Genomic DNA, 13,108 nt, shown 5'->3' on the forward strand with positions numbered 1-13,108 from the left:
ATTCTGGGTGGATTTAGGAGGAAAAAGTATTAGCACGGAGCTCAAGTTGCTGGATTTTTAAATGTATTCTTCTAAGACTGTGAGACTGGACCATAAAGAAGGCTGAGTGCTGAAGAATTGATGCCTTCAAATCATGATGCTGGAGAAGACTCCTGAGAGTCCCTTGGACAGCAAGGAGCTCAAACCGGTCAGTCCTAAAGGAAAACCACCCTGAATATTCATTGGAAGGACTGATGCTGGAGCTGAAGTTTTCCAATACCTTGGCCACCTTATGCGAAGAGCTGACTCATTGGGAAAGACCCTGAGGCTGGGAAAGATTGAGGACAGGAGAAAAGGACGACAGAGGATAAGATGGTTGGATGGCATCACTGACTCAACAGACATGAATCTGAACAAACTCCGGGACATAGTGAAGGACAGGGAAGCCTGACATGCTGCAGTCCTTAGGGTCACAGAGTCGGACACAACTGAGCAACAAAGACTAAATTCAGGCCTGGAAGTCCCTGGAGTGTGGTGGTTTGTTCGGATTCCTCATACATTGTCACCATGAGCATCAGGCTGTTAATTCGCTCTCACGCAGCAGGAGTGAGTGGCTCCTCTCTCCTCCAGGGCCGTCACTTGTCTCTTCAAAGAAAAATTAACTCCTGTATCTGCTGCTTTAGCCTCATTTAAAAGGAAATAAAGTAAAACATCCTGGGCTGCATACACTTCCCAATCCTAATACTCAAGTAATGCTTCAAAAGAAGTGGCCGGTCGTCATTAAGGCACGAGGGTTCACTGTTTAGACAAGTGTCACAGTGCACTGGGATGGGACTCCCACCAAGGCCATGAGTCTTTTCTCCAAGAAAGTACAAATGTCATCAATGAATGAATGGACCCTTAGACAGCAGCGCCCACGGTCCCTCCTGGAGAGTATTCATCGCTGTGACGAGGGGACGCTTCTATCTCCAATTCTAAACCAATGTCAAGGCTTCAGCTGCTTTTCTCAACTTTTTAGTGGGTAACCTTGAACGATCTCCTGGAACTTCTTCAAAATAATGTTATCTCTTTGAGAGAGGAGGAGGAGAGGGGAGAGATGGAGGAAAATGAACCAAACGAAAACCCAGGACAAGACTAGCAGGAGCACAGTGACAGAGGACCTGTCCCCAAAGGCAGGTGTAAGAGATGCGGCGGAAGTGTGTCCCCGCACCGTGCAGACACCTGCAGGAAACCAAGCTCACCTGTCCAGGTGATTGCTCTCATTCTTCTGCAGCATCTGTGAGCTGGATGGAGGGGGGGCTGGTTCCTCTGGTTGCGGCCCCCTCCCCCTGCCCCTCTGCCTTTCCCACCCAGGTACCTTGACCACCAAGAGCCAGTCGTGGGAAGGAAGCAGAAAACCCCCAGCTCCCCCAACAACTTGGTCCTGTAAATGCAAACTCCAGCACGCAAGCAAGTCTTCGTAGCATTATATTAAAGTGAAACCATTTTCTTTTAAAAAAAAAAAAAAAAGCATGAATATTAGCTTCAACAATGAGGTTACACATTCCGGGCAGGTAAGCTCCAACCGCTAACCCTCTGAGTGCTCGACTTCTGGGCCCCTCGACCTAGGGGAGTCCTGCGGCCTCCAGGTGATGAGAGGAGAAGAGGGGGCTGCCCCCACACCCCAGGGCCTGCTGGAACCTCTGCCCTAACACGAGGAGATGGAAAAGCAGGTGTGTATGGACGCCTCTGCTGGCCGGAGGTGGCCTCGTCCTCGGGGTTAGCTGAACACGGTGTTGTGTTGCTGGGTCACTCGGATGAACGTGGCCCTCCGGCTGAGCTCTTTGAGTTTGGCGGCCCCCACGTAGGTGCAGGTAGACCTCAGTCCCCCGAGAATATCCAGAATAGTGTTCTTGACGTCCCCTTTGTAAGGCACTTCCACAGTCTTGCCCTCAGAGGCTCTGGAAGAAAAAGGAGGTGTTTGTTTCAGTCTGGTTCTTTTCCCTGAACTACCCAGCCAGGGTCCCCAGCTTTGGCACTTGAACCCGCCCCAAGGCACTCGGGCAGCTGCATGCCACCCTCTGATCTGACCCACGCTGGGAGGACCTCGGCCTTGCTGCACACACCACGAGGGTCAGGCCAGCATCTCGGGTGGACACACTCCTCCCACCCAAGACGCACAGCCTGGCTGCTGACTGCCCAGAGTGCCGGGAACACAACGTGTCCATCAGCAACTCCTGAAAGAGTCGCAGACCGGGCCAGCACCCCACCACCTCCTGCAAGTACACCAATCCTTCCATCAGAAACCAGCCCCACCTTTCCATCCTCCACTAATCCGTACATGGGCCTCCAGCTGACCCAGAGTCCAGAACACCGACGGGGTAGGGGAACAGACCTCCCAGCACGGCCTCTCCTGCTGGCCCGCCCTAACCAATAACAGAACAAGCCCAGAGTGTCCCCTTCCCCCACACCCCTGCCAGCCCTCCAGTCGGCATCAGACAGAGGATCTTCACAGGAGATGATCGAGAGAGGGAGAAGGGACAGAGAAAATGGACAAGTGGGTGCTGCGAGGTCACATGGAAACCTCCACCAGTGAGGTCAGAGTCTCCACTCGCACGGCCTTTGTTGAGCACCCCTCGGCTCACCTTCCTGCGTGTCTGCACAAATCACCATGCCTAGATGTGGTGTGGGGCATCTGCGAGGTGGACCCAGAGGAGAACTAAGGACCCAAGGCACTGGTGAGCATCCTTCACGTTTTCTGGGTGACGCTCAGAAACTCAGGTCTGGCTCATGGCACAGACGTTAAACCACGTCTAACTGTCCTGCTGAGTCCTTGTCCCACTCTTCCTAAGGCCACCAGGCAACATTGCCAGATTGCGCATCACCCCCCTTACTGCAGGTTTTAGAGATGCTGTCTAGACTTGCGTGAGACGGGGCATTACAGGAAGGGAGTCTCCAGTCCACGCAAAACTCTGGCCCCCATCCAAGGGTCAGGAAACCTGGACATTCTAGTGAAAGTCGCTCAGTCGTGTCCGACTCTTTGCCACCCCCTGGACTATACAGTCCATGGAATTCTCCAGGCCAGAATACTGGAGAGGGTAGCCTATCCCTTTCTCCAGTGTATCTTCGGGAACCCGGGAATAAACCAGAATCTCTTGCATTGCAGGCGGATTCTTTACCAACTGAGCTACGAGGGGAGCCCAGACAATTTACCAAATACTGGAACTTTAGCTGGTCTCTTCACATGAAAAACCAGCATCTCTTGATCAAAAAGTCATTACCTAGAGTTTCAAAAGGGTATTAACTCTCATGCATTGAAATCTACACATGGAAGACTACCCTCAGGTAAGATCTAGCAATTTAAACCATCGACCAGAACAAGACAAGGATGTCCACTCTCGCCACTGTTAATCAACATAGTTTTCAAAGTCCTAGCCTCTGCAATCAGAGAAGAAATAAAAGGAATCCAAACTGGACAAGAAGATGTAAAACTGCAGATGACATGATGCTAACATAGAAAATCCTAAAGAGGCCACCAGAAAACTACTGGTGTTAATCAATGAATTTGGCAAAGCTTCAAAATATGAAATTAATGCACAGAAATCTCTTGCATTTCTATACACTAACAATGAAGGATCAGAAAGAGAAATTAAGGAAACAATACCATTTTACCATTGCAACAAAAAATGAAAATACCTTGGAATAAACCTACCTGAGGCAAAGACCTTTCCTCAGGTAAAGGAGAACAGTATGGAGGTTCCTTAAAAAACTAAAAATAGAGCTACCCTATGATCCAGCAGCCCCACTCCTGGGCACATACCAGAGAAAAACCTTAATTCAAAAAGATATATGCACCTCAGTGTTTACTGCAGCACTATTTACAACAGCCCAGACATGGAAGCAATCTAAATGTCCATCAACAGAGGAGTAGCTACTGATGTGGTACATATACAGAATGGAATATTACTCAGCCATAAAAAGGAATGAAATTGTAGAACATGCAAAAACAAGGACAGACCTAGAGACAGCCATACAGAATGAAGTCAAGTCAGAGAAAAACAAATATGTAATAACATATATGTGGAATCTAGAAAAATGATAGAAAGGAACTTATCTGCAAAGCAGAAACACAACATTGTAAGCAAACAACTATAGTCCAATAAAAACTAAGGGGAAAAAAACCAAAAACACAAACCATCGACCAGACCAAGGGCTGGCCTAGTGGCTAGTTTACAGCACTGAGTTCATGAAGCCGGTCACTGGTCACATCCAAGATGACTGATACTGCTGTATTCTGTGACCACAGACCAACATGTGCATAATGTGCCAGAAATGATGACCATTTCATCTTTTAATAAACATTTCCATGGCCTCTCCAGGCTTATAGACACCCTCCAGATCCGCAGCATCACTTCTTCTCTAAGTGGCAATGATACTTTTTGCAAGTCATTTATCATTGATGCCCAAATCTTCTCATCTGTAAAATGAAGGGCTTTGATGTGTCTCCCAAGGACAGCGTGAGAACTAAGTGGGTAATGACTGGGAAGGAACTAGCAAAGCATAAATAACTCTGCCTTAATTAAATACAATGTCAAAGTAGGAGAACCAGTCTTAGGAGGCGATCAGATGATGGGGGGCAGGGGGATGCAAAGACACAACACGGATGCAGCCTAGAGGGCTCACACTGCCTCTTGATTATGCTTCTCACTTCTTCAGCACTTTCCTTCCGTGTCTAAGATTTGATTGAATCTACTTCCGGAACTGAGTCTTGGTACTCCTGAATCTATTTTCTGTTTTGTCTAAACCCTGCTGGAATCACAGAAGATGGTTTTTTGTTCAGCTCCTTGGTTTCTGTTCATGCTCTAGCCTGGTCCGGCCTTCCCTACCTGCTTTTCTTAGAAACCCAAAACAGATGCAGTGGCTAGAGGGCAAAGAGAGTCCTCCAGGCAAAGCATCTGGCTGTCACGCAATCGCAATGGCTCCTCTCCCAGACCAGCACATGGGAGAAGGCACAGGCCCTTGAACAATGGTCCTAGTAAAGCCTTAAGCCGCTTGGCAGAGGTTCAGGTCGAAGGGGAGGCAGTAAACCCCTTTCTCTCTCTCCCCCGACACTGTCTGGCCTCCTCCACCAGTCATCACACAGGAGAAAGAGGCCTTTGGAGGCTGCATAGGATGGGGTGTCCCTCTTGTCCTAAACTGTCTGCAGCTTCCAGGATGAAAGTATGAATGTAGCCCCCGGCTCCTCGTTTCCACCCCCCTGTCCCCATAACTACAATGTCTTTTCCTTATTGAGACTCCCCCAAAAGAGAAAAAGACTGCAGAGGAGTGGAGTTAGACTACCAATACCCGAGGAACACAGCTCTGGTGGGGGGGGGGAACCCCACCCCTCCCACCAGCCTGCCCACCTGAAATATCTCAGTGACTGAATTGTGTACCTTGAGCTTGCCTCAGACCTTACATAATGCATCCAAATCCCACATTCTCATGAAAGCTTTTGGGTGTGGAGTAAGTGGTAGGAAATGGAGGGTATCAGCCCATGGCAGGCGGCCGGAATTCCCATCCTTCTAAGGATTCAGGAGCTCCTGTCCTGTCCACATGGCGCGGCTTGTCATCACTGCCAACTCTGATGAGAAGCAATAGCAGACTCTACGGAGCAGGGCGAGGTGGTGAGTAAGTTCTGCCACAACGTTCTCCAAACACACGTACACACAATTAAAACGGAAATGGAACAAATAAGCAGCCGTGAGCATCCCTTCTGCAGACTGATATGATTAAATGCCTACAAATGCTGCCTGTCAACTGTCCAAGCCTGTAGGCAAGGGCGAGTCCTATGGGAGCTGCTGCAGGTGACACAGGGCATTCTTCCCAAAAGGTCTGACCTCCGTGAGGGGGTCTCACCCACCCCATCTCACATGCAGTGGGAGACCCATCCTTCCACCTGACTCACGCCAGGCTCCACAGGTGTTCTCTCAGGACAAGGCTGGGACATTCTGGCCTAACCCCCTGGAAGCCTAGCTGGTCCCCTCCAGGGATGGCTGAACAAGAGTCATAACTACTCACACATACCCCTAATTCCATTTCCAACTCGACTCCAAACACTGCCAATGCTAGTTGGATAAAAATTATGGCTGTTTTGAAAGAGGCCAGGATGGGTTTTCTAATCAAAGATGACATAAATAGATGGAAAGAAACCACGTTCTTGGATTGAAAGAATCAATATTGTCAAAATGATTATACTACCCAATGCAATCTACACATTCAATGCAATCTCTATCAAATTAGCAATGGCATTTTTCACAGAACAACAAAAAAATTCTTACAATTTGTATGGAGACACAAAAGATCCCAAATAGCCAAAGTGATCTTGAGAAAGAAAAGTGAAGCTGGAGGAACCCCCCTGACTTCAGACTATACTATATACAAAGCTACAGTTATCTAAACAATATGGTACTGGCACAAAAACAAATGTAGGTAAATGAAACAGGACAGCAAGCTCAGAAATAAATCCACACACCTATGGTCAGTTAATCTATGACAAAGGAGGCAAGACTGTAAATGGAGAAAAGACAGCCTCTTCAATAAATGGGGCTGGGAAAACTGGAGAGCAAAATGTTAAAAAAAAAACCAAAACATTCTTTAACATAATACACACAAAGAAACTCTAAGACCTGATACTATGAAACTCAGAGGAAAACATAGGTAAAACTCTTTGACATAAATCACAACAGTATCTTTTGATCCATCTCCTAGAGTAACAAGAAGGAAAATAAATGGGACCTAGTTAAACTCAAAAAAGTTTTTGCACAGCAAAGGAAACCATAATCAAAGTGAAAAGACAACCCACAGAATGGAAGAAATTATTTGCAAATGATGGCAACTAGCAAGGGATTACAATTCTCCAAAATTTACAAATAGCTCTTGTGGCTCAATATTAGAGATCACCTCACACCAGTCATAATGGCCATGATCAAAAAGTCTACAAAGAGTAAATGCTAGAAGGGGTGTGGAGAAAAGAGAACCCTCCTATACTGTTGGTGGGAATGTAAACTGGTACACCTACTACGGAAACAGTAAGGAGACTCCTTAGGAAACTAAAAATGGAGCTACCATATGATCCAGCCCCACTCCTAGACATGGTTGTAAAGGATGCATGTACCCCTGTGCTCACTGCAGCTCTGTTTACAATAGGCAGGACATGGAAGCATCCTAAATGTCCATTAACAGAGAAATGGGTAAAGAATATGTGGCACATATATAACATGTACACAATGGAATATTACTCAGCCATTAAAAATGAAATAATGCCATTTGCAGCAACCTGGATAGACCTACTAAGAAGTCAGAGAAAGATAAACATCATATGATACGGCTTCTATGCACAATCTAAAAAGAATTATACAAATGAATTTATGAATAAACTTACGGTTACCAGGAAGGAAGATGGGGGACAGACTCAGAGTCTGGCATTGACATGTACACACTGCTATGTTTACAGTAGATAACCAAGAAGGACCTACTGTATAGCACAGGGAACTCTACTCAATATTTTGCAGTAACCTATAAGGAAAAAGAATCTGAAAAAAAATGTATATGTATGTACAACTGAATCACTTTGCCATACACCTGAAACTAACAATGTAAATCAACTATACCTCAATTTAAAAAATGTAAGCCATACAGTTATTTAGTTAAATATCTTAATTTTAAAAATGTTTCCCAGGCCTTTCCCATGGTACCATAATATAAAGAGACTCGTATTCTTTGAGACCTACTTCCATCCCCTAGGTGTCCCACACTGCAGGTGGATTCTTTACCAGCTGAGCCACCAGGGTAGTTTAAGAATCCTGGAGTGGGTAGCCTATCCCTTCTCTAGGGGATCTTCCCAACCCAGGAATCAAACCAGGGTCTCCTGCATTGCAGGCTGACTCTTTACCAGTTGAGCGACAAGGGAAGCCACAGTAATATAAACAAACTTGGACTCTTTGAGACCTACTTCCATCCCACTTCTATAAGAATCAAGGGAATGTAACCTCACCAGTGACGGTGCTGTACCTACTCCCCATCCCACCCCCACATACCTATACTCCGCGACCCCTCCCGAGTGTTTCTTCATTGCTGTCTCTGAGCTCATCCCATAGAACAGCTTGAGCTTCTGTCCGTTCCTCTCGATCACCTCTCCGGCACACTCAGTATGGCCCGAAAACATTCCTCCCAGCATGACAAAATCTGCTCCAGCTCCTGCACCCCAAAGTGGGGACAAAAAGAAGCAGCAGAGAAAAGGGTCAGGGAAAATTCAGCTCCAGAAAGATGGAAGTGCTACCAACTCCCCCTCTCTCCTCCTGGTTATAGCGAGAAAAAGCCCAACTTCTCCACTCAGGAAAAAAGTTAAGGGCAGACAGGCACCCGACATTCTGAGCAACACAGCCTACTGAAGCTTGGTGACTAGTACACTAGGAAATCCTTAACTGTTATTGTTGACTTTCTATGACCAACGTCCACAGGTTAAAACAACGTCCTCTGTTAAAATCAGAGGAACATTAGAAGTGAGCAGCAACTCAGCGTGTTTTCCAATCTCATACTTAATGCAATAAGTCCTCCACCATGTCCCCATTGGGCATCTGGTCTACATGAAGGTCTCGGCACACTCACACTCTGTATAGATGTAAAGGGACCTCAGAACAGACAGAACTTCCTCCCCGAGAGCTTGGGCATGAAGGAGAGAAATCTGTACGTACATATATGTATGTGTGTGTGCGTTTGTGTGTACGCGTGTATGTCTGTGTACATCAAACACATATACACACATCTATCTACAGATATATCCTGTAAAACTCGACTCACACCTCTGTTGTGATAAACATTTGACTTCCAGAGTAAACAACACCCCATAAAAATCACCAAATGACATGAAACTTCCAGGACAGGTACAGAGGAGACTGGAGTGTTGCAGCTGCCTTTGGAGGTTATGTTGGATCCAAACCAGGAGCGGTAGGACCAGGGCTGACTCACTGCTCTGTCCTCAGTATTTATCACAGCACATGGCAGAGGTGGCATGACTAGTTGGAAAGTAGAAGGCATACATGGAAGAAATAGAAATAATCACTGTTCGCCATCCTGAGCAGTCCTACTGAGGGTTTACATTCAGAATCGGAGGATATCAGGGTACAGAAGTGTTACACAACCAGGATGAAGGATCAGAAGCAGCAAGCGCAGACTCCCTAAAAAGCGGCCTTGACCGCTTCCAGCTGGTCGCTTAAATATCTGTAAGAGGACTTCGAGGTGTGCATCAGGTGTTCCAGGCCTTTCTGTCCAGCAACTCGGAAGGCCGGCTCTGCAAGGCTGGACCCTGAGCCTGGCAATCAGGCAAGCAAGACACAGGACCTCTTGACTTGGCAGCAAGCGTTGACGGCTTCCCTGCAGGGTCCCCAACACAAATGCCGGCTCCTCGGTCCCCCTGCCAGGATGATAAGGGGGCGGGGACAACTGGTGTCCCGTCAGGCCTCCTGATGACCACCACTCAGGCTTCCAATCACATCCCTTTCTGAACGCTTCTGTGTCCTTTCCCAACCAGCATTTTTTCCCAAAGTGGTCCCTCTCCGTCCGAAGGCATGGCTACATTTCCTGGAATGGGGGTGGGGGCTGCGGGCAAGCCTTCAGAGCCCGAGTCCAGAGACCACTCTGCGCAGGGTGTCCGTGTGCACTGTTAGAGGGGAGCCCAAGACAGAACACCCCTCAGTGTTCAGTCCCTGCGGCTGAAAACCCCACAGGAGAAACGTCCTTGGCTGCTGTGATCCTTATTATAAGAGGCGAGTGAACAGACCAGTGGAGCAGGAATCCCGACTCCGTCCCCGAGTGCGGGACCCTTACCTTGTCCCTCGCCTCTGGGGGCCTCCGGCCCCTGCACGTTCTCCAGGGTTGCTACAAAACCTAGCTGCTAAGAACACTGCCCTGTATTGTCATGAGCAGCGTTCGAAAAAACAATTAAAAAAACACCATTTTAGATAGTTTAGAATTACCTAAATATTTCAATGAAATTCTAAAAATTTAGAATTATCTTAATATTTAGAAAAAATAATTTAAAAAATGAACTTAAGACGTTCTACAGGCTGAACCGAAACAGCGATAAAGAAGGACAGGAGGGGATGTCACCGCTTACAGGTCAGAGGAGGGGCTGGTGGCATCTCTGAGGGGTGCCCAAGGCAGAAAAGTTCCCTCCAGTGAAAAAGAAAAAATAAACCAGCAGCAAACCCGGTCCTGGGATCAGGAAAGGAGGGAGTGGCTGCCTCCAGCTGGTACACCTCACAGCTGTGGACCACAGTTGGCAAAGGTTCAGTGGCGGGCATGGGGCTCAGCCCGCAGAGACACTAGATGACCCAGTGCCTTCCCAAGAAAACACCTGGCCAGCCAGGCCTCGTGGTCCAGCCCCACCAGACCACAGCCGGACGCTGCTGCCCCCCAGTGGGAAACAGGCTCCTCAGCATCTGGCTTGTGAAACTGCGGCTGGGATTTCAGTCCCTCCAGGGGGATATTAACCCCAGGTGAGGCTCCAAACACCCACTCGCTGAAGTTTCGGGGGGGGGGGGGGGGGATCAGACCTGGTACAGTCCTCTTCCAATGAGTCCCCTGAGCCTTCTCTGCCACCAGCTAGAACCAAACGATGCCAGGATGTGGGCCAATCAGAGGCTGAGATCCAGGGAGAGGAAACTCAGGATTGGCCCCAATCTCTCCCAATGTGACTGCCCCCTCCCTCCGGCACCCCCGCAGGGAGCTCCCCACTCCCTGCATGCTCCCTCCCCTCCACGGCCTCTTACCAAAGGCTTTGGCGACATCTCCTGGACACGTGCAGCCTCCGTCCTTCAAAAAGGGGAAGAGCAAAGAGGAGGTCAGTGGGAGCTGGGCCAGGCCATTCCCCGCACCCCCCCATCTCCGCCGGGGGAATGAGATGGTATCTGCTGGCCAAGCCCCCTCCGTCCACCTCACCTGCAGACCAGCACACAGTCAGCAGAGCCCAGGCCCAACACTCCCCTTGTGACGAAGACGGACCGTGCGGGTACCTCTGTCAAGTTTATGATTAACCTCCTTCTCTGAACTTATATTCCTTTTCTTGTTCAAAAACTTGTTCTCCTCAAGACTGAGGAGTATCAGAAAAAAAGAGAGGAACTGCAACCCAGCAGGACCCCATGGGTCCCTTCCTGGGAGACAGGCCTTCCCCCGTATTGTCTGCTCAAGCTGCTCTCTGAAGTACCTAGATAATAGCATTTGATGCACAGTTCCTGAGTTGCTTTGCAGATATGAAAGTGAAAAGTGAAAGTGTTAGTTGCTCAGTCGTGTCCAACTCTTTATGACCCCGGGGACTTTAGCCTGCCAGGCTCCTCTTGGCCATGGAATTCTCCAGGCAAGAATATTGGAGTGGGCTGCCATTCCCTTCTCCAGGGGATCTCCTGACCCAGGGATTGACCCCAGGTCCCTTACATTGCAGGCAGATCTTTTACCATCTGAGCCACCAAAGAAGCCCCTATTTGATGCACAGTTGTTGAGTTGCTTTGCAGATATGAAAACCCACCACCAAACAGAAGATGTTAACTACTCTATTAATATCTGATGACCATGGGCACACAGCCCCAGGCCTTCTGGAACCTAAGGACTGATAACATGAACCCCTGTGACATCACCCTGTTCCCTCACCATCAACCAATCAGATAATTGTGTACAAGCTGATCACGTGACCCTGCAATCTCCGCCCCCCACACCCCAAGCTGGCTTTTAAAAGTGCTTTGTCAAAACCCTCCCAGGAGCTTAGGGTTTTTTTAAGGGCATGAGCCACTGTCTCTTTGCATGGCCCTGCAATTAACCTTTCTCTGCTCCAAACTCCAATGTTTCAGTTTGTTTGGCCTTTCTGCATCAGGCACTCCAACTTGTGCTAATACCCTGGCCACTGCACTTGCCATTCCCAGGCCCCGTCAGTCATGTTTCAGGCCAGTAGACCCCAGCTCCCCCACCAGGCATCAGCACTCCACTTAGGATGCAGGAACCACTGAGAGGCAGGATCGGGGGGCTGGACCTCATCTCCACCAGCCCCTGTACAACATGCCTGGCCACTGGCCATCCCCACCTAACTATCATTCAGTCATCACCTCTTCCCGCTGCCTGGCATGAAGTGAGATTTATTTAGCACAAGAGCACAAGTATTTTATGAGCCACAAAGGACACTGAACTTGCTCTTTTATATTTCGAGCCTTGTGTCTCCCGGTCACTTTCTTGTAAGGTCCCCAGTTTCCTTCAAGTCAAACATAGGCTCCCGACACCCACGTGACCCACAGAGCGCCCTGCACTGGTTCAGTGCCCGTCACCGTTGGCTGCCAGCACAGTCTGGCTGTGGGGGTTATGTTCCAACACCAGGGACCCAGTACAAAACCACAGGACAAGGACCTACTGGGTTTGCTTACAAGCCCGAGAGGCACAGAATAACCAGGCTGCTACCTGCTGTTGGCAGTGTGGCCTGTGTGAGGTCCGAGGAGGAAAAGGCCAGCCACGTGGCCTGGGATAGCCGCCCACCCAACAGAGAAAGGCAGAGAAGCAGCGGCCCTGGGAATCCAGGTCAGTGCCCAGATGCAACGTGACAGAGCCCAGGGCCGGTCTTGGAGGGAAGTGCCTGTCCCCAGGAGAGGGGACACACTTTGGGAAGGATGCAGAAGACCCAGGCCACCCGAGCTACCCATGTGGTGATGGCAGGAAGGTGGAGGGCATCTCCGTGGAACTGAGAGGAACAACTTTACAAACAGCGTCTAACTGAGGACGTGGGTCCCTGTGACTCAATCCTCCTTTTCCGATCTGCTTTTAAGCCTGTCCTTCCAGGAGCTAGACCTCAAACACTCAGTTCAGTTGCTCAGTCGTGTCCAGCTCTTTGCAGCCCCATGGACTGCAGCACGCCAGGCCTCCTGTCCATCACCAGCTCCCAGAGCCTACTCAAACTCATGTTCATCGCATTGGTGATGCCACCCAACCATCTCATCCTCTGTCGTCCCCTTCTCTTCCTGCCTTCAATCTTTCTCAGCATCAAGGTCTTTTCAAATGAGTCAGTTATTCGTATCAGGTGGCCAAAGTATTGAAGTTTCAGCTTCAGCATCAGTCCTTCCAATGAATATTCAGG

The 13,108-nt window shown here is 48.8% G+C and overlaps 1 protein-coding gene across 2 annotated transcripts in view; it reads right to left on the bottom strand.

Moving 5' to 3' along the window:
* Window positions 1-1,433: 1,433 nt before the first annotated feature.
* Window positions 1,434-13,108, bottom strand: part of GMPR (guanosine monophosphate reductase) — a 58,411-nt gene continuing 46,736 nt past the window's right edge. Inside the window, exons 7-9 of one of the 2 annotated variants that reach the window (XM_065911948.1) lie at window positions 10,770-10,812; window positions 8,037-8,196; window positions 1,434-1,919 (exon numbers count right to left, since the gene is read on the bottom strand). In XM_065911948.1, coding sequence (XP_065768020.1) covers window positions 1,739-1,919; window positions 8,037-8,196; window positions 10,770-10,812 — 384 coding nt within the window. In that variant the 3' untranslated portion in view covers window positions 1,434-1,738. The other variant, XM_065911947.1, reaches the window with a different exon arrangement.

This window comes from Muntiacus reevesi, chromosome 20 (genome assembly GCF_963930625.1).
Source record: "Muntiacus reevesi chromosome 20, mMunRee1.1, whole genome shotgun sequence".
NCBI classification, from domain to species: Eukaryota; Metazoa; Chordata; class Mammalia; order Artiodactyla; family Cervidae; genus Muntiacus; species Muntiacus reevesi.